We start from the raw sequence: 24,813 nt of genomic DNA, 5'->3' as shown, positions 1-24,813 counted from the left end.
AAAATTAACAGGATTAAGCAAGTGCCATTGAGGTGTATTACTTATTTATTAAGCGTTGTCCTTTTTTCTCGAAGTTATAAGAGCTGATGCATGCATAGGCTCTATAAACACATATTTCTTTCCATCAAGTCTTACTATACACTTGCAGGGGTATCTTAAAAAAAAAGGTACCCCCCAACTGCACTATTCCAGACTTCAGGAGTAAAAATTGTTTCCTCCGTTTTCTTGTCTCCTTAGAGACATCAGGAAATAATAATATCTTATAACCCAAAAAGGGTTTTTCTCTATTACGAAAGAAAAGACGGAAGATCCAACCCTTGTCCGGCAGCAAAGCAACGGTAGCAACCAAGGTTGCGGCCGTTGCCAGCTCAGAATCAGAAGTCTCAAGCAATAGAGATACATCCAATGAAGTTTCAGGAATTTGATTCAGTTCTTTTCCTGGGACATAATAAACAGAAGTAAATGGTGGCAAATTCTGGTCTGTTACATTCAAGACATCTCGGAAATATCTCTTTAACATATCAAGAGGAGGTATTGTCTGAATCCTGGGAAAGTTTACAAATCTTAAGTTATGACTTTTAGTATAATTATCAAATGTTTCCATCTTTTTCCGAAAATTAGCCAAGTCATTTATCATCAAAGGTTGTAATGTTTCCAATTTTTCAATTCTTTGCTCAGCCATTTCAGCTTTATTATCCATTTCTTTAGTTTTTCCCTCCAGCTGTCTCAAATCTTTCTCTAATAAATTTACTTTTGGAACAATTTCGTTTGTCTGTTTCAAAAAAGTTTGTCCCAAGGCAGAAACCAAGTCCCATAATTTATCCAAAGTTACCTCTTTTGGTTTAACAATTAATTCTTTAGGCATTTCAAACCTCTCAGGAGCCAACGCATGGATCTCTCTCTGTTCCTGGATACCTCTCCCCGCATTCCACGAAGGCAGCGTTTCTCCAACTTGAGATGAAAGCGAGTCCTCCACTCGATTTTCTTCCGGGTCCCTCACTTCTTCGTTGGGAGACCCGATCGAGTCAACAAGAAAGGAGCTTACTCCAACCGGTTGGGGAGGCGGAGTCCGCATAGCAGGACTAAGGGTGGTTTCCAAGCCAGGGGAGACCGAGTCTCCTAACACGCCGGACATCCCAACTGGCGGCGTCCCGCTTTCAAAAGCAACACTCTGGGGTCGAACAAAGCGGTCAATAGGACCAGGTAAGGAGGGGGTAGTTAGCGGGGCTCTGGCTGCTACTCGCCCTCGTCGTCTAGGCATTTTAAGAACAAAGGTAAAGCGCGACTCACAGCGCCTCAATGGACTGCGGCCATCTTGGATCCCCCCTCCTCCTTTATTTCCGGGACTCATTTTTAAAATACATTTTTTCTTGCCAATAAAACCATAATCGAGGAGAACAATCACTTATCTTGTTCTATTAACTCTCCCTGTTTTGCAAAAGATGCTGATGTTGGCAGAAGAAAAGGTCCCTTTTGGTTTCACTACTCCATACCCAACATGGCAGGGTTTTGAATTCTGCTCTGCTACAGGGGGTGTCAACTGTGAAATATAAATATTCGGCTCCCCCTCTTACCAGTTTAACCCACAGTTCTTCTTCCTTATCCCATATGTCCTGTAGTTCTGTCACTTTAATGTTATTCTTAGCATATAATGACACTTCACCCTTTTTACCTACTCTGTCCTTCCTAAATAGATTATAGCCAGGTATATCTATATCCCAGTCATGGTTCTCCATGAACCACGTCTCCATAACCACCACTAAATCCAAGTCATTTTCTATCATTGCAACCTCTAGATCTAGAAATTTGTTTTCCATACTATTCCATACTAGGGGCGCATTGGTATATAAGGCTCTCCAGATGTTACTCTTTTTTTCCCTTTTCTATAAGGGTATATGATATCTTATCTTCCTGAGGGTTATTTATGACTTTGGGGCTTTTCTCACCCATCCTCAGCAAATTTAGTTTAAAGCCCTCTTTAGTACTTTAGCCAGTCTGTTACTGAAGACACTTCATCCCTTCCTTGAAAGATGGACACCATCACTGCTCAGTAGCTCTTGGAAAATCATCCTATGGTTTAGGAAACTGAAGCGTTTGCATTGGCACCATCCACACAGCCACAGATTTAGCTCCAGGATGCGAACTTCCCTCATTTGGCCTTTACCTTCAGCAGGAAAGATCTATGAGAACACCGCCTGTGCACCAAGATGCTTAACCCTCTGACCCAGAGCCATGAAGTTCAATCTGTTCAGTAGGATACCTAGCAGTATCATTTGTGCCAACATCGATGAGTAGCATGGTCAGTAGGCTTGATGAGTCTAGGCAATCTTTCTGCTACATCTCAAATCTTCAAATCATCTTTATAATCCCAAACACTCACAAATTATATATTTCACATAGTCCAGGCTAACAACTTCAACATCTTTTTTCATTTTTATCTTTTATATATATATATATATTTTTTTTTTTTTTTTAATGTATGCATACGGGGATCATCAGAATGACTAACAGCAAATCCCATCTGGGAACATCGTCCCATATATTGTGGCGCTGTATAAATCTTCATAGATCAACCCAATTTTATCTTTCTCAAAAACTTTTTATATATATATATCAATCCTTAAAATAACATATCTTCATAACCTTTAAGGTACCATTTGAGATGCAATTTAATCCCGCATAGTATTGCATAATACTTAGCTTTAGCAGCGATTTTCAACACAGCCAAACCCCTGCTCTGTTGAAAATCGCTGCCAAAGCTAAGTATTATGCAATACTATGCGGGATTAAATTGCATCTCAAATGGTACCTTAAAGGTTATGAAGATATGTTATTTTAAGGATTGATATATATAAAAAGTTTTTGAAAAAGATAAAATTGGGTTGATCTATGAAGATTTATACAGCGCCACAATATATGGGATGCTGTTCCCAGATGGGATTTGCTGTTATTCATTCTGATGATCCCCGTAAGCATACATTAAAAAAAAAAAAAAAAAAAATATATATATATATATATATATATATAAAAGATAAAAATGAAAAAAGATGTTGAAGTTGTTAGCCTGGACTGTGTGAGATATATAATTTGTGAGTGTTTGGAATTATACAGATGATTTGTTGATATATATCCCCACACCTGCACTGAATGGTCTCTTTAAATTGATTGACATCTTAAATCTTGGCACCAGGCAGACAGCACACCTCCCTGGACATCATGTCTGCATCTCAGTACTCCTCAGAAAAAAAACCCTAGGGGGCATTGCTATAGACTTAACATAAAAGCTCCCAGGTACATGTCTCAACGTTCCCCCCTTACCTTGTCTGCTGAGCAACCCTAAACCCACAGCCCCCCCATTGCGATTCTTCTTAAATGCAAGGTTACCTAAACCACCATAGGACCCAATGGAAGGACTTTAATTATTAGTAGTGACAACTCCAACGCCTTTCTTGACTCTAATATATATATATTACCTGTAGAATATTCTTATCCTCTTGTAAGATTTATTTAAGTCTCCCCTCTAGTTGAGGACTATAATAATGATAGTTTTTTTGATGAGAAATTTCTCATATTATGTTTCCTTATTAAGTAAAATTGCTTATTGTTTCTTGACAAAGCTCTGCTTTGGTATGTAATTGTAAAATCTATAAATAAATAATAATTAAAAAAAAAACCCACAGCCCCCAACTGTACGCCACTACAACAGCCCTTATAGGTGAAGGGGTCACCTATATGTGGGTACAGTAGGCTTTTGGTCAGTTTTGTAAGGCTCACAGTTTCCTCTACAAGTGTGACAGGTAGAGTGAGATATGGGCTTGGGTCCCCTTCTCTACAGTGCACTACTCCAGGGACCTTCTTGCTGCTCTAATAGAACTGGCTATAACATCTGAAGCTGTCAGACGATGGTAAGTACTATTCTTATTCACATATTTGAGAGGTGGGAGGGGGGTGAATGACCACTGGGGGAGTAAGGGGAGGGGGAGTCATCCCTGATTCCCTCCATTGACCATCTGGTCATTTAGGGCAACTTTTTGTGCCTTATTCGTTCTAAACAGAGGTCTAGACCAAAACTTTGCAGCCCTAGGCATTTTCATTTTGTTCCATTATGGCTATAAAACACCCAAATGTTAGGCCTGTCCTAATCCCATTCAAGACACACTCCCTTGTGATTTGGACGCACTGCAGACAAATTGCATAGATAAACATCTGCAAAATAGGTTTCAAAAATAGCAATTTGGATGTTTTGAGAAGAAATATGTCCAAATGCTATTTTATGATACTTTTTGGACGTTTTTCTCTTTCGAAAATGAGCCCCACAGTTAGGTAAACATGTCAAACAATACATGTTCCTATGAGCACCAACATGTTGAAGCTCATAGCAATATATTAACATGGGAACATATGAAAATATAGTAGAGACCTATTAACCACAGATCTGGACACTAACCTGCCTTTGTTCCCATTCTCCTCTCCTAGAAGTTGTAAAATCAACTAAAATCATACAATTCTAGTAGCAAGAGCCAATAACTGGGCTTCTGTGGTCAGACCAGTAGACAAGATGTAGCTATCCATAGCAACAAAAAACACTGCACTAATAATTAAAGGCAATATTGACTATGGTGCATTGTCATAATGGATATGAATAGAGATCTTCTCATATCTGATGGCAGGTGTTAACAACATAAAATACACACAAACAGGCAAATGTACACAACAAAAAGGTTTCACCATGAAAACAAACTACATCACTGTCTCCTTGGAGACAGATATAAAATGTCTATATAAAGGACATATATTATTAAGACAGACTAATTAGTAACAATATTGGAGTAATAAGATTTTGGCACTGGAAAGAGACACTAAGAGAAATCAGCAGCATATAAAATAATGTTGGAACTGGGTCAATTAGGAAATCACAGTTAATCAAGAAAGGTCCTGAAAAACAAAAGTGATACTTACAACACCTTTAAAATAATCTCCAAGGTGAAACCTGGTTACACATGCAAGAAGATCCAATATTAAATGACCTAGTCCCCCAAGTTACAAAATTCTTCACAATGCTAGAAAACAGAAAAAAGGAGGAGGCATTGCCATAATTTATAAATCCTTTTTTCAAAGCAGAACTGATGTCTCATATTAACTCCCCTACTCTCGAAACAATTGCCTGCAAAATCAACAACAACACTATCTGATCCTATCTGCATCTTCCTTTTTTACTGCCCACAAGGGAGGTGGCAATCAATAGAAAATACCTTCACTGAATTTGTATCTAACATATGCACTAAATTTGATAATGTCTTACTAAAAGGGGACATCAATTTACACCTAGATAATCAGTATGACAGTAATACAAAACATTTACTTGATTTTTTAAACTACTGGCAACTCACACAACCATTCAGCTATACCTCTTACAATAAAGGTCACTTACTTGCCCTATTAGCATATAAATTTGCAAATAACAACTTTCATCTAAGTAACCATACTTGGACTCCAACTCCCTGGTAAGATCACAGTAAACTTGAGTTCTCCTTCTAGTGGAGGGAAAAAAAACACAATCAATGAAAAATAAAAGTACTACGACTCCTCACAAAACTAGAGAAAAAAAAATACCACAACCTTCTGGTCTAACATGTTGAACAATTCTGCTCTTCCTCCAGCAAACAAAAAACTTCATGATTAAATAGGATGACCTATGTAAAAATGTCTTATATAACATAGCTCCCCTCAAATCTACATCCAAACCAACCCAGTAAATTTCACCTGGTTAAATCAATCAATCTATCCTTCTTTTGAAAAGGAAATATAGAAAACTGGAAAGAAAATGGACTAAAGACAAATCAAACAAAAACAAATTAACTTGGAAAATTGCCATCAAAACATATAAAAATGAGATCAAAATTGAAAAAGCTCAATACTATAACAAAATAATTAGTGGTAATTTCCTTTATACCAGTAAACTTTTCAGTCTGATAAAAAGCCTATTACCCACAAAAGAAACAACTACAACCACTGAGTCCCCACCAACTGAGGAGCAACTGGCTACTTTTTACGAACAAAAAATAGTTAAAATCAGAAGAGTACTCAAAAATCAACCATCAAGATATTTACAAAAAATATTTAGATACATATGGAGGAATAGCCACCATCAGAATCTGGTCGTCCTTCCAACTACCAATCCACAACACAGTAAAACATTACCTCCTAAAATACTCAACCTCACAATGCATACTAGACCCTTGTCATAGTTACCTTATCAAGGAAGCTCCTAATATATTCATTAATCTGCTTCAGCAGCATATCTCCTTCCACAGCACTTTCCCTGATAATAAAGGCTCTATTATCCTAACACCAATACCAAAAAAACAGTTCAATCACCATAACTGATGTAACAAACTACAAACCAGTAGCCTCCATTCCTTTGATGATAAAAGCTATGGAAGGAATAACAGCAGCACAAACTATGGATTACCTTTCACATTTCTCCCTACTACACAAATCACAATCAGGTTGCAGACCATGCTATAGCACCAAAACTGTCCTTACTACCCTAGTATCAAATCTCAGAAAAGAAATGAGCATAGGGTCTAAGATCTTAATAATGCAGTTCGATCTGTCTAGCGCATTCGATGTATTAGATCATAATATCCTACTAAACATACTAGACAACTTTGGCATATGTGGCACAGTCCACAAATGGTTTCAAGGATTCCTGAAATCAAGATCTTACAAAGTGAAAATGAAAGGAACCTTATCCTCTCCTTGGTCACCAGACTGTGGCGTCCCTCAGGGCTCTCCACTATTGCCCATGCTGTTCGATGTAATGATGTCACCACTAGGTAACACACTAGAAACAGCAGGATTCAAAACATTCATATATGCTGACGATGTTACCATATACATAACCGTCAAAAAGAACATTCAAGACATCTTACAAAAGGCAAAACTTGGCTTAAATTTGATGGAAATCTGGGCCTCAGAATCCAAAATAAAGCTAAATAAAGAAAAAACTAAATTTATTTTATTTATTTTTGTTACATTTGTACCCCGCGCTTTTCCCACTCATGTTCATGGTCATTACCAACCTATTTGACCAAAACAACTACAACAGTTTTATAATTGACAACAATTCATTCTCCACTGACAATCTGAAAATTCTAGGTATAATTTTATTTCTATTGATTACCTTTAAAAGTGGACTACCATGACTACCACCTCTCTCTAATCTACACATTGAATCTTCAGATACCGTCACAGCTGTCTTTCTGGACACGATGATAGCACTAGGATTCACACAGGTGATCAATTCTCCAAACCATGAAAAGGGTCACATACTAGATTTGGTATTCTACAAAGTGGTTGACATCCCAGAATTCTGGGACAGCAGTATTGAAATAACCCCCCTATCGTGCTCAGACCATTTTCTAATTAAATTTTTCCTAAGTGACCAACTGAAACAAATGGCACCTCCCACAGTTTGGAAGGAGATCAGAGACAAAAAAAAAGCTAACCATTGACAATTTCCTACAGGCCTTGGACTATCCACATGTGGATGAAAAGACAACTACAGTGTCAAAACAGGTTGACATTTGGAATACACACTTAGCCACGACCTTAGAGAAAACGGCACCACCCACCACTAAAAAAGGTCTTATGCCCCACTCACAAACGCTCACCTTGGTTTTCTCCAGAACTTCGGATCCTTAAGTGCTAAGGATGGAAACTGGAAAGAAGATGGCAGAAATCTCGCCTAGATGCAGACAGGCTAAATTGTAGGAAGCAGATGACAAAGTATCACCAAGGCTTAACCGCAACCAAAAAACAATATTTCTTTCAATACATTGCACAGGATGTCAATTCAACCAAGCAGCTGTTCAATATAGCAAACAGCCTACGCAACCCCTACAACAGAACCAGCCTGCCCAGTCTAAACTGAACTGCAATGATTTTGCTTCATATTTTGCCAACAAAATTAAAAGTCTCCACCAGGATTTACAGGAAAACCCACCCAACCTCCAATCAGTTAACCAGGAGTGCACAAACTCACCCCCTCCTGACAGAGACACATGGGACACTTTTAACCCAATAACAAGACCCTTAACAAAATCCTAAGAGACCTTCGACCAACTACCTGCTCCCTCAACCCCTGCCCATCAAAGATACTGCTGCAGGCAAGTATGGGCCTCACAGAAGGTGCCAATAAAAGTTTGAACTCCTCTCTTTCTAATGGGCAACTACCAACAGCACTGAAAAGAAAAACAACCCTGACAAACTTGAAAATTACGGCCAGTATCCAACATCCTATTTCTAGGGAAACTTATAGAACAAACAGTCTGTGTTCAACTCAGTGATTGGCTAGAAGAGAGAAACTGGCTAGATCCATGCCAATCTGGATTCGGACCCAGTTATGGAACAGAAACAGTCCTCGTATCCCTACTAGATGATCTTTACAGAAACCGAGATGGGATTTGCCTCAGTGTTAGTACTGTTAGATTTCTCAGCAGCTTTTGACACTGTGGATCGTATCATGCTAGCATGACTGGCAGAAAAAGGTATCAATGGAACAGTACTTGCATGGTTCACATCCTATCAGACAGGCAACAATTCATAATGTTTGGCAGCACCTCATTGCCACTGACCTGTGGGGTACCATAGGATCAATACTGTCATCTATTCTGTTCAATATCTACCTCAAGCCACTAGCTGAGCTAATTCGGTCAACGGGCACTCGGTTCTATATCTACGCAGATGATGTGCAGCTACTCATACACATTGAGCATGACTTACCTACAGCCCTGAATAAACTGATTACCTGGCTAATATCAATTCAAGCATGGGCTAAGCACAACAAACTCTGCCTGAATCCAAGTAAAACTGAGCTTCTATGGGTCCCTAACACAAGTGGACATGTACCTGACATCAAAATCTCTTTTGGGAAGTACAAACTCCCTCTCAAATCACAAGTCAAGAACCTTGGAATACAGTTAGATTCAACACTTACTCTGAATCCGCAAATCCAAGCAACCTTCAAGAGCTGCTTCTACTATTTATGACAACTACACTGCCTCTCTCCTTACATCGAGAAGGAAAATCTTATCCCAGTTGTGCATGTCATGATAACATCAAGATTGGATTACTGTAATGCACTCTACAATGGTCTGACAACAAAGGGCCTGCACCAGCTCCAACTGATTCAGAATGCTGCAGCAAGACTCATAGAAGGTTGCAAGTGAAGTGACCACATCACTCCATTTTTGCAAAAACTTCAATGACTACCTAGTACAATACAGGGCTAAATTTAATACTCTATGTCTGATCTTCAAGGCCCTTAAAGGAAATGGCCCCGAGTACTTGAAGAACAGGATGACCCACTAAAAGAACAGGATGACCCACTAAACACCTCCATGGACTCTAAGGTCCTCCCAAAGGGTATCCCTAACCACACCTTCTCCAAAAGACAAGAGGCTACTCCAGAGAAGGCTGCAAGTGAGCCTTCTCAGGAGTAGCCCCCACACTCTGGAATGCACTCCCTGAAAGGCTCTGCTTAGCACAAGACTATCTCTACTTCAGGAAGCAGGTGAAAGCTTGGCTTTTCAACCAAACCTTTAATGGAAGAAGTAACTTACTTCTTAGTCTCTCTCTCAACACACACACAAGGAGTGACACAGGCTGCACATACTGCATGTTTATCCACTCCTACCTTAGCTGAGATAACATTTAGTCATCTCTCTGCCTTCATGTGCAACTTTCTTTAAATTAGTCACCCTATTTTTTAACTCCTCTTACTCTTTTACCTATCTATACATTCCACTTTACTTATACCCTACGCTGCCTATTAAAATGTTCTATTACATATTGTGTTGACATTGTAAGTAGTATAGTATACCATACTTTGTATTTTTATTTATTTTTACTGCTTTAATTGACTATTGCTTATGTTTGATTTATTCTTACTATACACTGCCTTGAGTGAATTCTTTCAAAAAGGCGGTAAATAAATTCAAATAAATAAATAAATAAATAAGTGATCTACAAAACCGTCCACTCTGCAGACTTCACTTACCTAGCAACCAAATGGTGGAACTCCTTACCACCCAAAATAAGAAATATTCAGGAATATACTAGATTCCGCAAAATCCTCAAATCGTTCCTATTCAAATAAACCCACACAAAGAACAACCATATCTCAACCAATTATTACCTGAATTGGTTATTACTGTATTTACCATTAACCTTCTCTTTGCTTCATGTACAATTTCTCATTCATAATAGATTTTCTAAATGTTAAACATCTATAGCTATTCCAGTATGTTTATGATACTGTATTGTAAAATTGGATTCTTATAACAAATTACTTTCTTATGCATTATTCTTTGTTATGTATTCTATACTGTTTATTTTAAACCACACTGAGCTCAAGCTTGTTTGGGATAATGTGGGATATAAATGTCACAAATAAATATGAAACTGGGAAAATTTGGAGTTATAGGCACCAAACCACCTATAGAAAAGCTTACTTTTATAATTTATAAAAATTAACACATATGGCTTTCTATTATATTATTCCACCATTATGTGAAAAACAGGTAAATAATATTTTACATTTAGAAAGAACCCAGCTGATAGAGAAAACCTTTCTGTGTAGCAGGTACTTTTATCCAGTTAACTAGTGCTAACTGGAGACATCCTTGGATTATCAGAGGCAGGGGCTGTATGGATAGTTCCAGGGTGGCCTGTGGGTACAGCAAGGGAGGTCCTATCAGTTATCCAGATAGTATTGAAAACAAAAATAAATTCTAAAAGCATTACTAGTTGTAAGTTTCTGTTTTATCTTTTATGTTCAATCTATATAATGGGGTGAGTTACCAAGATCAGTCGGTTGAGAGTAAAAAAATTAATTAGGTACTCAGAAAATCTATTACTTCAAGCAAGTACTCTTATCTTTAAGAGGAAAAGGCCTCGAGAAACCCCTTGACAGCTGAAAAAGTCAAAATGGGGTTGGTCTTCCTCATCATTGGCCCAAAAACCTCTATATACAGACTTTAAATTGGCTAAAGAGTATTTAAACAAAACTTAGCTCAAGGGCATGAGGATCGAGCGGAAGTACATTGTCTTGAAGACCAGCAGACATGACTACACAATTTCATTTTGATTTGCTCTTTTTATAGATTTGTCCAGTGATCCTGAAGAAGAAACCGCGAATTCGAAACGCTGGCTGCCGTTGATCACGGTCTTAATCAACAAGGGAGCACAGAGACTGACTCGCCCTTGAGCTAAGTTTTGTTTAAATACTCTTTAGCCAATTTAAAGTCTGTATATAGAGGTTTTTTTGACTCTCAACCAACTTATCTTTTATGTTAACATACAGAGAGAGCATCACAGCAGACTCTTCACATGGTCTTTTGCAGGCAAAGAGAAAGCTGGAATTCTTTTGCTAGACTAAAACCTTCTATACTATCAGTGATTAATTACTAACATTCCTATGTTATCAGTAGAGACAGAACACAGCTCTTTCCCATTCTTTCTGTTCTGAAGAATCTCGACAAACAGATCCCATTGCTCATACAAATCATTGCTTAGTCTTCATTTATTTCATGGCCTCGAGTAAGCTAGTTCTTAGAACAAGGCTATCTCTCTTCTTGATTAGAGCCATTTCTCCCTATTTTTCTATTATTTCTGGTTAACAAATTAATATTTGCTTTACCAAAAGATAGCAGACCAAGGTACACATTTACAATATTAATGCTGAGTCTGCTATCCGGATAACTATCCAGATAGTGGACAGAATATCACCAATTTCTGGATACTGCTAGTGGTCAGCACGGAATCCGGATACTCAGCACTGGTCACCATCTGTATACCATCCCTGAATATCCAGATTTAATTCACCTGTGGCAGCCTGTGATAGCATGGGTAACCTGTTCCAGCAGCTAGTAATGAACTCATGCAGGATGAAGTTGTACTGAAATACTATAGAGGAGTGAATCTCACAATAAACGGCCCACCTCTTCAATGTCGCCTTCGGCACCTAACCTATTCAGGAAATCTAGACTGCCCCAATTTGATTGCCCCTATTTGACTGACTGTACATTTATCCTTTAGATTGTAAGCTCCTTGAGCAGGGACTGTCCTTCTATGTTAAACTGTACAGCGCTGCGTAACCCTAGTAACGCTTTAGAAATGTTAAGTAGTAGTAACTTTTACCACACCTTAGTAACTACCCCCCCCCCCCCCCACACACACACATTTATTATTTTCCACATATGTATTATATTGTGCTTTTAAGTGCTCTGATGGGTATGCTTTGAAATAGGAATAGAATCTAACCTTCTGAAATTCATATAATATGGGTTGATAATAAGGAAATAATTTGTATGCATTATAATTAGCCCTCATTCAACCTGTTTTCTCTATGCTATCTTGTTATGCATTGCTAACTGCTATGTGGCTATATCTAGGTCTCACTACAGAAGGGATACCAACTTGACTATTAGAAGTGTTACTGTAGAAGAAAGAAAGGGGGTGACTGAAAGTAATGTCATTTGTACTCAAATGATAATGATAAGAGCGAGTGGAGTAAAGGAAGTGATCATGAAATTACAGGGGGATGGAACACGTCCAAGAGCCTTAGAGGAGACCAAACTTGGCAATCCGGAAAAAAAATACAATTCAAATGGCCAAAAACCTAAGACACTATGAGGACACTGGAGACCACACTAGAGTGGCAGGAAATAAAAGGAATTAAATTAAACCAACCAGTGAGGAAATATGTAGATCAAGGCAGTCCCTGCACCATAGCAGTTAAAGAAAAATCTATCATATTCAATTGGCGCATTCTGCCTTTTTGTAAAATCATGCTGCCCTGGATCTTATAAACCACTGGACTAAGGCAAGTTCATTACCATTTCTTTCAGTAGCATTACTTTTTCTACCCTAGACTGTAGTTTCCAACCTCTTCTCTGTTACCACTTTTATGAAGAGGGGACCACATCAGCCCTACAGAACCAGCAATTCACCAATCCTGCAGAACCAGCAAAGGGGCTGGCCTAAATTAAATGGCTTAATTATACAGATAGCTGCTGAATACCACTGCTATACATATAGCTCAGTGGTCATATGTATATTTAGTGCTGCTGACTATACATACAACAGCACTTAATACTTGTAAAAAAATTTTAAACACAGCTATCTTCTTTAGAAAAAAACAAACAAAAAACAAAAAAAAACCCCTCTAACTGCACAGTTTAAATATTGACCCAAGAGAGTCTTCTGAAAAGTGGTGAAGTGCTCTGAACCAACAGGCTGCAGGATCCAAGACAACCTGTTTTTATTTATGGGAGATCAGGATAAACAAATCTGCTCAATTTCTTTAATAGGGTAGCTACAGAATTAGATCAAGAGTGTGAACTGGGCGTGGTATACTTGTATTTCCATACAGTTTTTGATATTATCTTGCAAAGGAAGCTCAAAAATAAAATGATTATCATAAGAGAGTCATTCGGGGGGATGGGGGGAGGGGGAGGCAGAAAATGAGAAACTGGTAATGGTAAAAACAATGGTAAAATAATTTTACTCTGAGGAAATGTGGTAGAGAGGTTAGTAAGAAATGTTTATCTATTTGCCAACGGTAGTGCTCTACCCAAATCCTACAACATTTTCCTGTTGGCCCAGTGGTCCTCAGACATCCCACAATATCCTTACTCCCTCTCCCTGGCTCCTAGCCGCAAACATAATATCCGGTGTCCCCAAGTAATCCTCCGGGCAACTTTGCCCCCCCCCCCCAAAAAAAAATAATCAATCACTGCTGGTCCAAGTGAACCCCCAAAGACCCTGACCCCCTCCCCCAAAACTAATCAAGCCGTAATATGGAGCCTGCTCAGACAACCTGAGCTCACAGAAATAATCAAGCTTTGATGGTCTAAGTGGACCCCATCCAGCTCTAAATGTTGGAAGGCACAAACGATTAATCTTTCTAAGGAGTCTCTCATGAGGGACTTTATCAAATACCTTCTAAGAATCCATATACACTCTAATAACCAGTTCACCTTTATCCAAATGTTTATTCATATCTTCAAATATTTCTAGAAGATTAATAAGCCACAACTCCCTTTCCTACATCCATGTTTATCTATATGACCAGTAATTTTTTTTTATCAACAATAACTTTCATTATTTTTCCAAGGACCAATGTCAAGTTCACAGGTCTACAGTTACTAGGATCTCTCCCAAAGCCTTATTTGAAAATTGGCATTACCTTGGCTACTCTCTAGTCCCCAAGTACAGAGACAGATTTGAGTAATAAGTTGCAGTTTGCCAGCAACAGACTGCCAGAATTCCAAAAAGTTTGGCGAATTTTATAAGGTCCCAGTGATCTGCCAGTTATTTGCTCTAGCACCTCTTTCAAATTCACACTGATTTGTTTCAGTTCCTCTGAATCATCACCTATATAAAGTGATACCAGTGTATTCCCCAACATGCTCCATCATAAAGAACAACACAAATAATTTGTATTTTTTCAGCTATGGCTTTATCCTCCAAGTATCCCTTTTATATCCTGGTTCAACTGGTTCCCTTATAGGTTTTCTTGTTCTTAATGTACTTGAAAACATTTTTATTAGCTTTTGCCTCTTTAATTTGGTACTTACATAGAATCCAGGTGACTATATAAAAACATATTAAAAATAAAACTCAAACCCCACGTTACTCAATTTGACCTCCCAATCAAAATGTTTCTTAAAATGTAAGTACCCCAAATATAGGACTAAAATAATTGCCAATAAACTTAAGTAAAATGCTGAAATTAGCAATTCTCTCCAAATTATATCAGTCAGCTTTAATATTGTTGCACATCTAATTTTGCAGTGTTTAAGCATGTTCATATTTTCTTCATTTTGTCCTGCATTCCATTTCTAAAGGCTGTCTTTTTGCTTTAATAGCCTTTTTCAAAGCACTTAGGGGTCCTTTTACCAAGCTGCGGGAAAAAGGGCCCTGCGTTAGCGGCAGGGGGCATTTTTCCCACACACCATGGCCCTTTTTACCGCAGTGGGTAAAAAGACCCCAGGCACACATGGCCATGCGGTAAGAGAGCTATTACCACATGGCCATGTGACAGGGAGCCCTTACCGCCACCCACTGATGTGGCAACAAGGGCTCCTGTGCTAACCCAGTGGTAACTGGGCAGCGTGTGGCAATGTACAACTACTGCCGGGTTATCGCAGCACAAACCATTTCCAGAGGTTTTCTTTTTCCCCCAGAAGTGGCGCGCACTCGGGGCAGGACTCCCACCAGTGGCCGCGTTGGGCCAGCAGTAGTCCCACGTTGGGCTTGCTGCCACTCTGTAAAAGGGCCATTTAGCCACCCAAGAGATCTTTTTTTAATTTATAGAATACATTTTATTTTGGCTTCCAAAATGGAGTAGCCTAGTGGTTAGTGCAGTGGACTTTGATCCTGGGGAAATGAGTTCGATTCCCACTGCAGCTCCTTGTGACTCTGGGCAAGTCACTTAACCCTCTATTGCCCCTGGTACAAAATATGAACCTGAATATATGTAAACCGCTTTGAATGTAGTTGCAAAAACCTCAGAAAGGCGGTATATCAAGTCCCATTTCCCTTTCCCAAATTGATATTTTTGAACAATATCTATGCTTACGTAGACTTTTAATCCTTATACATGTTCTATTAGTTTCTTTCTAACTAGTTTCCTCATTTTATCATAGCCAACCCTTTTAATAATAAATGTTACCACTACAGTTTTATTTATTACTATCATTGCACAACTATCTCAAATCTGATTGCATTATGCTCATTACTTCCAAGCAATTCTATCACTGCTACCTTCTGGACCAGATCATGCATTCAATGACAACCAAGTCTAAAGTAGATACCCCTCTCTTCAGTTTTAGGACCAACTGCTTTATTAAGCAGTCATTTATGGCATCTACTTACATAAACTCCATGGTATTCATGAGAAACATGGCCAATCAATATCAGGGTAATTAAAATCTTCCAATACTATTCTGTTTCCACATTTAGTAACCTCTCTAACTCCAAAAGCATTTCTCAAATCTACTTCATCATCCAAGTCAGGTAGATGATAGTAACCCCCCACCCCTCCTCCCCAATACACAATTCACTTGATTCTCTGGTATCCTTAATATATAAGAGGTAATTTTATGAAACCATTTTTTGTTTCAGTATACAGCCATATACAGTACATACATAAATGGCCTCATAAAATATTGAACAGCATAAAAGTATACACCATGACATGATGATACATACTTCGCCAGTAAGCGTGTACAGGGGCAGAATTTAACTGGAGAATGGGTAGTTCGCAAGTACATGTGTAGTTTATAAAATATGCTGACCTATGCAGGTAGTGTACATGTCTGCATCTACAGGTGTAATTTTTGATGCTAACACGTAGGTGCCTACTTGTCATCATACAACAGAGCCTGCAACTACTTATCTTCTTCAACCATGTGCCCTGTTACAAAATTGCCCTCCTAGTACCACACCACCAATACCTCTTTCTACAAATGACAGCATTTTGATAAGTGTTGTACCCTGGTATCACAGCGTCCCACGTTATTCTTTTTCCACTAGACTTTTGAGATGCTCATTACCTCAAAATTGTCATTAAAAGCCATAGATTCTTCCATTTCACATTTTAGATATCTGACATTTGCATACAGACATTTAATTAAATGTATATATTTTTTTTTCATAAATAATTTCTTTTATTGGTTTTCAGTACAAACATAAGCAAGAGCTCACAACATAACAACAAGCAATATTTTACAAAGTATGGCAACACTGGAGCTCACATTTAAGAAGTAGCAATCTATATCTAGAATCAAATTAAGTGAAAACAAGAGGGAGGGAGGAAAGAGGAAAAGAAGAGGGAAAGGGGAGGGGGCTGGAGGATGCAAATCAAAGTATCTCTGTACCGAATCAAAATAAGAGACAAGTGGTAGCCATTTTTGCCTATATGAAGCAAAACGAGATTTCTTTGCAAGGTGTGATTCAAATTTGTAAATTTGGAGCACTACGTTCCACCATTCCTGGTAGGTAGCCTGATGTTAAGACTTCCAATGGGAGAAGATTACCTTCAATGCTAAAGAAACCATGGTGCTAACAAGAGCCCCTTCACTATGAGTAAGCAGTTAATTCAGATAATCTGGAATCAACTTGACTGCTCCAACTAAGTACCGGATAGCGTTCTCTGTCCCAAGATGAGTTTAGTAACCTATTCAACCAACTTTACTACTTCATATAAGCACACTTTCATTTCTAAAATCTATACAGCTTGTTAACTCAGCATCACAGTTTTGGCCACAAGGAAGGCGAAAGCATTGATAAATGGAATTACTACAAATTTCATAGATGTAATCTGGAATCAAGTCTATAACGACATATCATTTTATATCAAATTTTAGTGCTACACTTCCCATATGCGTCACTGAGGGATCAGTTTCTTGCCAGAAAAGCTACTGATATCCAATTCAAAGCTAAGGGTCTTCATTAACATAGATACAATTTTTATATTGCTGAATAAAGAAAGTATTGTGCTATACAAACTACACTAAGAACATTTTTCAATCAACTGAATTCAGAGAGGTTTTTTTTTCTATTTTTAGATAATCCTCTTTAAAATTAAAACACTTATATAGTTGGAAATAAAAGCTGTGTCATATTTTTAGGTATAGTCTAAAACGCTCACCTACATTTTTCAAATCTAATTAAACAGAGAAAGCAAATTTCTATTTACTTGACCTTGGGTCAGAATAATTATGTTTAAACTACCCTTGGGAAACTAGAATTCTTTTCTCTCCGTAATGATTCTTAACAGTTTTAACAGAAATGAACTATCTTGTAGTCTTAGTCTAGGAGCATTCTAAAAAATAATTTACCTACTTAAAGAAACAATTACAGAACAAGTAGTGCTGTGGTTAATTAGTTCAAACATTAAGAAAAAGATGCCATTAAGTAGCAACTAAAAGCAAAGCCTTTTTAAATATCCAGAGCCCTTGAAAATTTGAACCACTTCAGGAAGAATTTTCTGTGGTGAAAATAGAATTAGCTTTTGAGAATTCATACAGTTAGATGAACCCTTACAGAGTTGGCTTTCAAATCAGACTCAGAAAGCTGCAGAAGGTATTCAAACAGTTTCTGTGAGAGCAAGGATCACAGGCCTTGCCCTCACACCAGAAAGCAAACCTTCTCCACTTAAATGAGTATCACATCTTAGTGGAGTCTTTCCTGGAAGCCAGCAAAAATGTGGGAGACTCCATCTGGCAAATCCAAATTCTACACTTTCAACATCCAGGGATTGGAGGTTGGAATGCAGAAGAGGTTCTTCGTTCTACGTGATGACAGTCAGAAAATATTCCACTCTCCACAGATCTTCGAAGGACAACTCCAGAAGAAGAGGAAATCAGATCTACCTTAGCCAGTAAGGTGTGATTAAGATCACAGTCCTTTGGTCTTGCTTGAATTTCAGCAAAGTCTTCTCTTTGAGAGGTATCGGAGGGTACGTATACAGAAGTCCCTTCTCCCAATGATGGAGAAAAAGAATATGATGCTAGTCTTCCATGTGATCTGAGCCTGGAACAGAACTGGGGGACATTGTTGAAATGAGTGGCAAAGAGAACCATTAAGGGGGAGATCCACTAAGGGGATGCCCCACACTCTGTAGACCTTGCAGGCTATGCCCAAGTTGAGAGACTACTCATGTGTTTGAAAACCCCTGCTCAGTCTGTCCACCAGGCAGTTGTCCTTGGCTCGAAGTACCATTCCATGAAGGAGGGCCCACTGTCACATTCCCACTGCTTCCTGATATAAGGGTTAGGAACCCGTACCCCACTGCTTGTGTACATTAAACACTGCAACCTGGTTGTCTGTTTGAATGATTTGGTTCTGTAGATGATCGCTGACAATCTTCAGGGTGTTCCAGCTCGAGTAAGTTGATATGGAGATCTGTTTCCTGAGCAGACCAAGTTCCCTGGGTGTGAAGCTCATCTACATGAGCTTACCATCCTAGGCTGAATGTATCCATTGTTAACATCTTCTGAGGAGGTAGAATTTGGAATGGTAGCCCACAGTCAAATTTGATTGAATTGTCCATCAGAGAAGGGCATGAGTCAACTTTAGTAGAATCTGGATTGCATCTGCTGGATTCCCAGCCACCTGAGACCACTAGGAAGCAAGGGTCCAAAGGGCGGCTCTCAAATGGAGCAGTGTCATGGGAATGACATTTGCCAAGGAATGACATTTGCTTCCCGCCTGCTGCTTCAGACCTGCAAGGCTAGTGTTATCAAGGTGTCTGCTCTCATGGGAGAAAAGCCCGAGTCTGCAATGTATAGAACAGGATTTGACGCCTCTACCTTATAGAAAATATCCTTGAAAAGAATATGGCACCCAAATAATGAAAGAGGGAAACACGTACACACATAGACAGGTTATCCATTCTACCTAAGCCAAAACAAATGCAAAAAGAAAGCAACGGAAACAAAGATAATAAATGTTTACAACTCTTATATACAGATCTGGATACTACACTACAGAACAACAGCGTGATTGATCAACTACGTCAAGGAGATAACCCATCGTTGGTCTCACTTTATCATGGTAAGAGCACATGGACACCAATAAAATAATGATAGTACCATACATTAACTATATTTTAATGATGCTCCCTTGTCTAAAGACTCTAGACTTTTACTTGCAACTTGAAACTTATCTTAAGTTGATTTTTGTGGCATCACACTTCTCCAAGGACTGCCCTTAAGAAATTAAAGTCATTACGAACAAAAGGAGGCCTTAATTTTTCTGATTTCCATATACCATTTTGCATTCATTTGTCTACAAGGCCTATGGTGGAAATGCAGGGAAAATACAGATTAATTACCTCCCAGATGAGTACTAATTCAAGAAAATGTCTTCTCTCCACTGCAACTTTCAGTGATAGTGGGATGCACCCTCCCTACTAAATCTAGATCTCATCCGATTCTGATCTATACCATCAAGGCTTTGGAATCAGTGGAGTCACTTTCTACAAGATCATGGGTGTTAATTAAATATCAATCTATATGGTATAACCCAGCGATACTAGTCAACAGAGCTCCTATATATTGGCCCAAATGGGTGTCTTTAGGAATATTGAAACTAAAACATGTTCTTTCCTATGATGGGTATAGGTCCTTTAATGACCTTCAAAAACACAATACCTATTGCCTGATTTGTGTTACTTCTAATAGATGCAACTTAAGAGTGCTATGACATAGAGCCGTAGCGAGGGGAGCTGACACCCGGGGCGGGTCGCCTCTGCTCACCCCCCCCCCCCCCCGGGTGCAGCACGACGCACCCTCCTCCCGCTGGAGCACACCCCCCCCCCCCCCCCCCGGAGCGCATACTTGCGGCGAGGGACGGGCAGGAGGGCCGATCCGCCCCGACTGCACGTTGCTGGGGTGTGTCGGAACAGGAAGTAACCTGTTACGGGGCAGAGAGGGCAGTGTACCAGCGCGGAGCCGACACCCCCCAGCGGCGTCCACCGGGGCGGACCGCCCCCCCCCCCCCTTCCTACGCCACTGCTATGACATTTACAATCTCTGGAGAAACATTTTATGACATGTCCTCTCTTCAACTGGTTTATATGTAAGGGTTTATACTGCGTTGGCTATCTACAAGGCCTTGATCTCTAAGACCTATGGGTCTATGTCTTCTTTAAAAGCAGTATAGGAGAAAGGCATGATGCAACAGCTAGATCAAAAAATGTGGAACAGATTTTGGGAAAGCACTTTAAAGTTTCCATGTTGGCCACTTTGGCTCAAACACTATGTTACATTATTTAAAGACTAAATGGATACCAGTAAAATTATTTAAAATTGGATGCCTGGCCTCAGACAAATGTTGTCATTGTTCTTTACAACCTGGAACGCTTACCCAGATGATTTTTTGGTCCTCTGTATGGTCTACCATTCAGGCAATATGTAAAGTCAGCAACTCTCTCATATTAACTGTGGTCATCTGTCAATCCATGGCCATACCCCCTATTGTGGACATACATATTGGCGAGGTGCTAGACATTTTTCTCGAATTAGCACTCAAAATAATTTTATCATCATCATGGAAGAATATCAATGGTATACAGTATAATCATTGGTGAAATTTAGTCTGCTTAACTAGAAAATTAGAAACAGCTAGTGAAGTGCATTTTAATAGACTTCTGACAATATGCAATACCTGGCGTCCCACAGAAACATACATAAACCTTTCATGTTGATTTGGTACCTATATATATGATCTTGACTGTTCCCTAATTAATTTGGTTAATGTTGAGATTGTTCTAGTTCTTAATGAGTGAGTATCTATACTACTCCTTATACCACCCAAGTGCCTCAAAAAAAAAAAAACACTTCTCACTCGACCTTACCTAACACCTTTCCATCTAAATCCTCATCTACCTTCAGCTTATTATCGACTGTATTTAAGATCATGTAATGACTATATCATTATAACACTCTGTAAGCCACATTGAGCCTGCAAAAAGGTGGGATAATATGGGGTACAAATGCAATAAATAATAATAATAATACTCATTGGATATACTGTCATTCCTTCTGGACTATGCTTACATTTCTGTTTGAAATTTTTTAATAAACAGATTGAACTTAAAAAATAAAAAAGTTTGCAACTCAGACTAAATTTAATGAACTATTTGGAAAAGAATATGAAAATGGTTACCAGTTCAGAAACATGAATATTAATTAGTTGCAATCAATTTACCTGAATACCATCAAGCAACTTGCTCATGCACCAGTAACTGTCAGCTTCAATGTTCCGCAGCACTTCTTCAGGAAGACTGGAAACATCAAAATTCTCCACTTCTTCTGCTCCTGAAAGACAGTAAGGATAGAACAGTTCACAAAACGCATTAAATAAAGGTTGAAAAATAATTAATTGAAAACAAAGATAAACAACACTCATCTCTTATTCACAAACTTAAAACTACATTTTTCTTAACAGGGACTAAATGAACCATTTATGACTCAATTATGTCATTTAATGGTTGTAATTTTAGTGTATATTTTACTTTTTGCAGATAATCAAAATCTTGAAATATTCAATTAGCAAATAATCATTTCATCCTAGAACAGCAGTTAACAAACCTGACTTCAAGTGCCCCCATGCTGACTGAATCTTAAGACTTTCATAGTGAATGCACATGAGATATATTTGAATGCACTGCCTCTCTATAACCTAATAAATTTAATACATATTCATGGTGGATATCTGGTAAATCAAACTAGTACCTGAGCTGTTTGACATCTATTAGCAATTCAAGGTACTCAGAAAATTACAGACAAGGGAAAGAAGGATTTGAACTCATAATTTTCTCAGTAGTAGCTCAAGGCGAGTTACATATGGGTACAGTAGGTACTTTTCGGTCCCCAGGTGGCTTACAATCTTAAGTTTGTACCTGAGGCAATGGAGCTACATGTCCAAGATCACACGGAGAAGCACTGGAATTTTTGAATCTGGCTTCCCTGGTTCTCAGCCTACTGCTTATTATGTTACTCCTCCATTCTAGCTTCTGTTTTCTTAAGAATCAAAAACATGTTTTAATAGTCACTTTATATGAACTGCTTATGACAAGAAAATGAAGCCAGTTGATATGTACACTGACAGTACACCATAAAACCAACATTTTCCAATTATTATTAAGTATTACTTAAGCCTATCATTATGAGAGTTTTCCCAAATCAAAACTCAGCCAACTCTGTTCAGCAAGAACCTCCCAGATACATGACCACATACGGACAGAGATCCTAAAGAGAAATATATGCTTAGGATTAGCTTCCTTTCTTGAATCTTGCCAGAAGGGTCCAGACAAATGCAAGATCTCCAGCTTGGGCATCCTGCAACATTCAGTGAACTATGTAAAACAATGCACAATGAATGCAAGATGCATGTTTTACCAAAATCTATTGTGGATAAGAGTTGAACAAAAACAGAAGGGAACCAAGTGGCATCTCATTGCCCTTCTGGCAGCTTACCACGATTCTATAAGGAAATGGTCAGTTCCACTGATCAGCCTGGGAACAAAACAAGGGCCTACTTTTTTCTGAAGGTAGTTTTCCACACATTCACAGAGAAAAATTATTTATTACTAAAGTCAGTCTTATGGAATGAGAGCAATACAGGGTCTGGAGTTAAGGAAGGTATAGGAAAGGAGGAGAGGCTGACTGGGTGCGATAATAGAGTAATTGTGTATAGTAGTGGCAATATGTCAGAGGGGGTAACTGCAACCTCAACATGTTACTAGTGTTAAAGTCTATGTACTGGGGATGCAGAGCAGATGTTCTATTCATTTACCTTTCCTTCTCTTGCTTGTGTAACTGTGAGTAGTATTCGGGAACCTGCTAGCCCTGCAGATAAAGTGTTTGTTGGCTTGGTTTCCTCCCCTGCCCCTGGATTTCTTAATGGAAGAACAGGAGACACACGTTAAAAACACAGACTGATGGAGATCTAGAGTTTAGTAAGGATATAGTGAAAGAGGAAATTCTAGCAAGTGAGCACACCAGCAGGAAATGAAAAAACAGAAATAGGTTGAAGCAGCAGAGGCTACCACTACTCCAGTGCAATCCTCCAGCCCAGGTCATAGTCTGCTTCCACTATTTTAAAGGAACAACCAACAGCCACATCCCATTGTCTGAGCATCCAGTTCATTGTGGGCCAGAAGAGATTGGCTTTAACAGTATGCAGCTTTAGACCTCCGCAGGGATCTCAGTCTCATCAGCTAGACACCTAGCATTTGAACAGGCAAGACTGATTTCCCTGGATTGAGTCAACTACACCTTTGTGAACACAGAGCAAACTGTGTGGCAATTCACCAAGACCCTCAGACTGCAACACCTCTGTCTACAACAACTGATGGACCGATGATCAGAACCAAACGCAGGCGCTAGAGGCTCTTAGCACCATACTAGTGACAGCATTTGCTGCCGCCCCATGATCAGAGAGTGTGAAACAATGTGCTTGGGGGCTCTGAATGCAAAACAGGGCTCAGCGCAAGTAGCATGCAAATGCATGCTAAACATATTATTCCACAATGATCAGCAAGCAGCGTGGCAAACATTGACGTGCTGTCCGTGGCAAACCCCATGCCAGCTTGGAGCTGGCGTTAGGGTTTGCAGACCATTGGGGAGGAACGGTGAGCCCTGTCCAGAATGCATTTGCATGCTAGCAGGCCCCTCCATTCCCCCCAATGCAGCCACCACCCACAGGAGCAGGAAACCTGCCCCCCACCCCGAGCCAGCGACACGGCGGCTGGAGATCCAGTGGGTCTCCAGCCCCCCAAACCCCCCTAGCATCTCCCCAAGAAAAGCCTTGGTGGCCCAGTGGACCGTGAATCAAGTCCCACCCCCCCAACCTGGTGGTCTAGCGGCCCTCTTCCCCGCCCCCCCTACCTTTGTTGGAGGAGGGAGGTAGGCTCCCTCCTATTCCAGCAGCGCCACCTTGAAAATGGTGGCACCCAGCCCTGCCCATAGCATAGGGGTGCACTGGGAAGGGCTGGGCACCACCATTTTCGTGGTGGCACTACTAGAAGAGGAGGGAGTCTACCTCCCTCCTCCAACAAAGGTAGGGGGCGGGGAAGAGGGGCGCTAGACCACCAGGTTGGGGGGGCTTGATTTTCGGCCCACTGGACCATCAGGGCTTTTCTTGTGGGGGATGCTAGGGGGTTAGGGGGGCTGGAGACCCACCGGATCTCCAGCCCCCTCTGAACTAATGTCACGAGGATCAGGGAGACTA

At 39.5% G+C, this 24,813-nt stretch overlaps 1 protein-coding gene across 1 annotated transcript in view; it reads right to left on the bottom strand.

The window, feature by feature from the left end:
- Positions 1–24,813, bottom strand: part of TBC1D22A (TBC1 domain family member 22A) — a 382,275-nt gene that overhangs the window by 156,512 nt on the left and 200,950 nt on the right. The window contains exon 9 of the mRNA XM_030216168.1: positions 21,787–21,896. Within this exon, the coding sequence (XP_030072028.1) occupies positions 21,787–21,896 (110 nt within the window). The remainder of the gene's footprint in view (positions 1–21,786; positions 21,897–24,813) is intronic.

The sequence above is a fragment of the Microcaecilia unicolor genome, chromosome 10 (genome assembly GCF_901765095.1).
Source record: "Microcaecilia unicolor chromosome 10, aMicUni1.1, whole genome shotgun sequence".
Lineage (NCBI taxonomy): Eukaryota > Metazoa > Chordata > Amphibia > Gymnophiona > Siphonopidae > Microcaecilia > Microcaecilia unicolor.
This window is presented reverse-complemented; position numbering and strand designations above follow the sequence as displayed.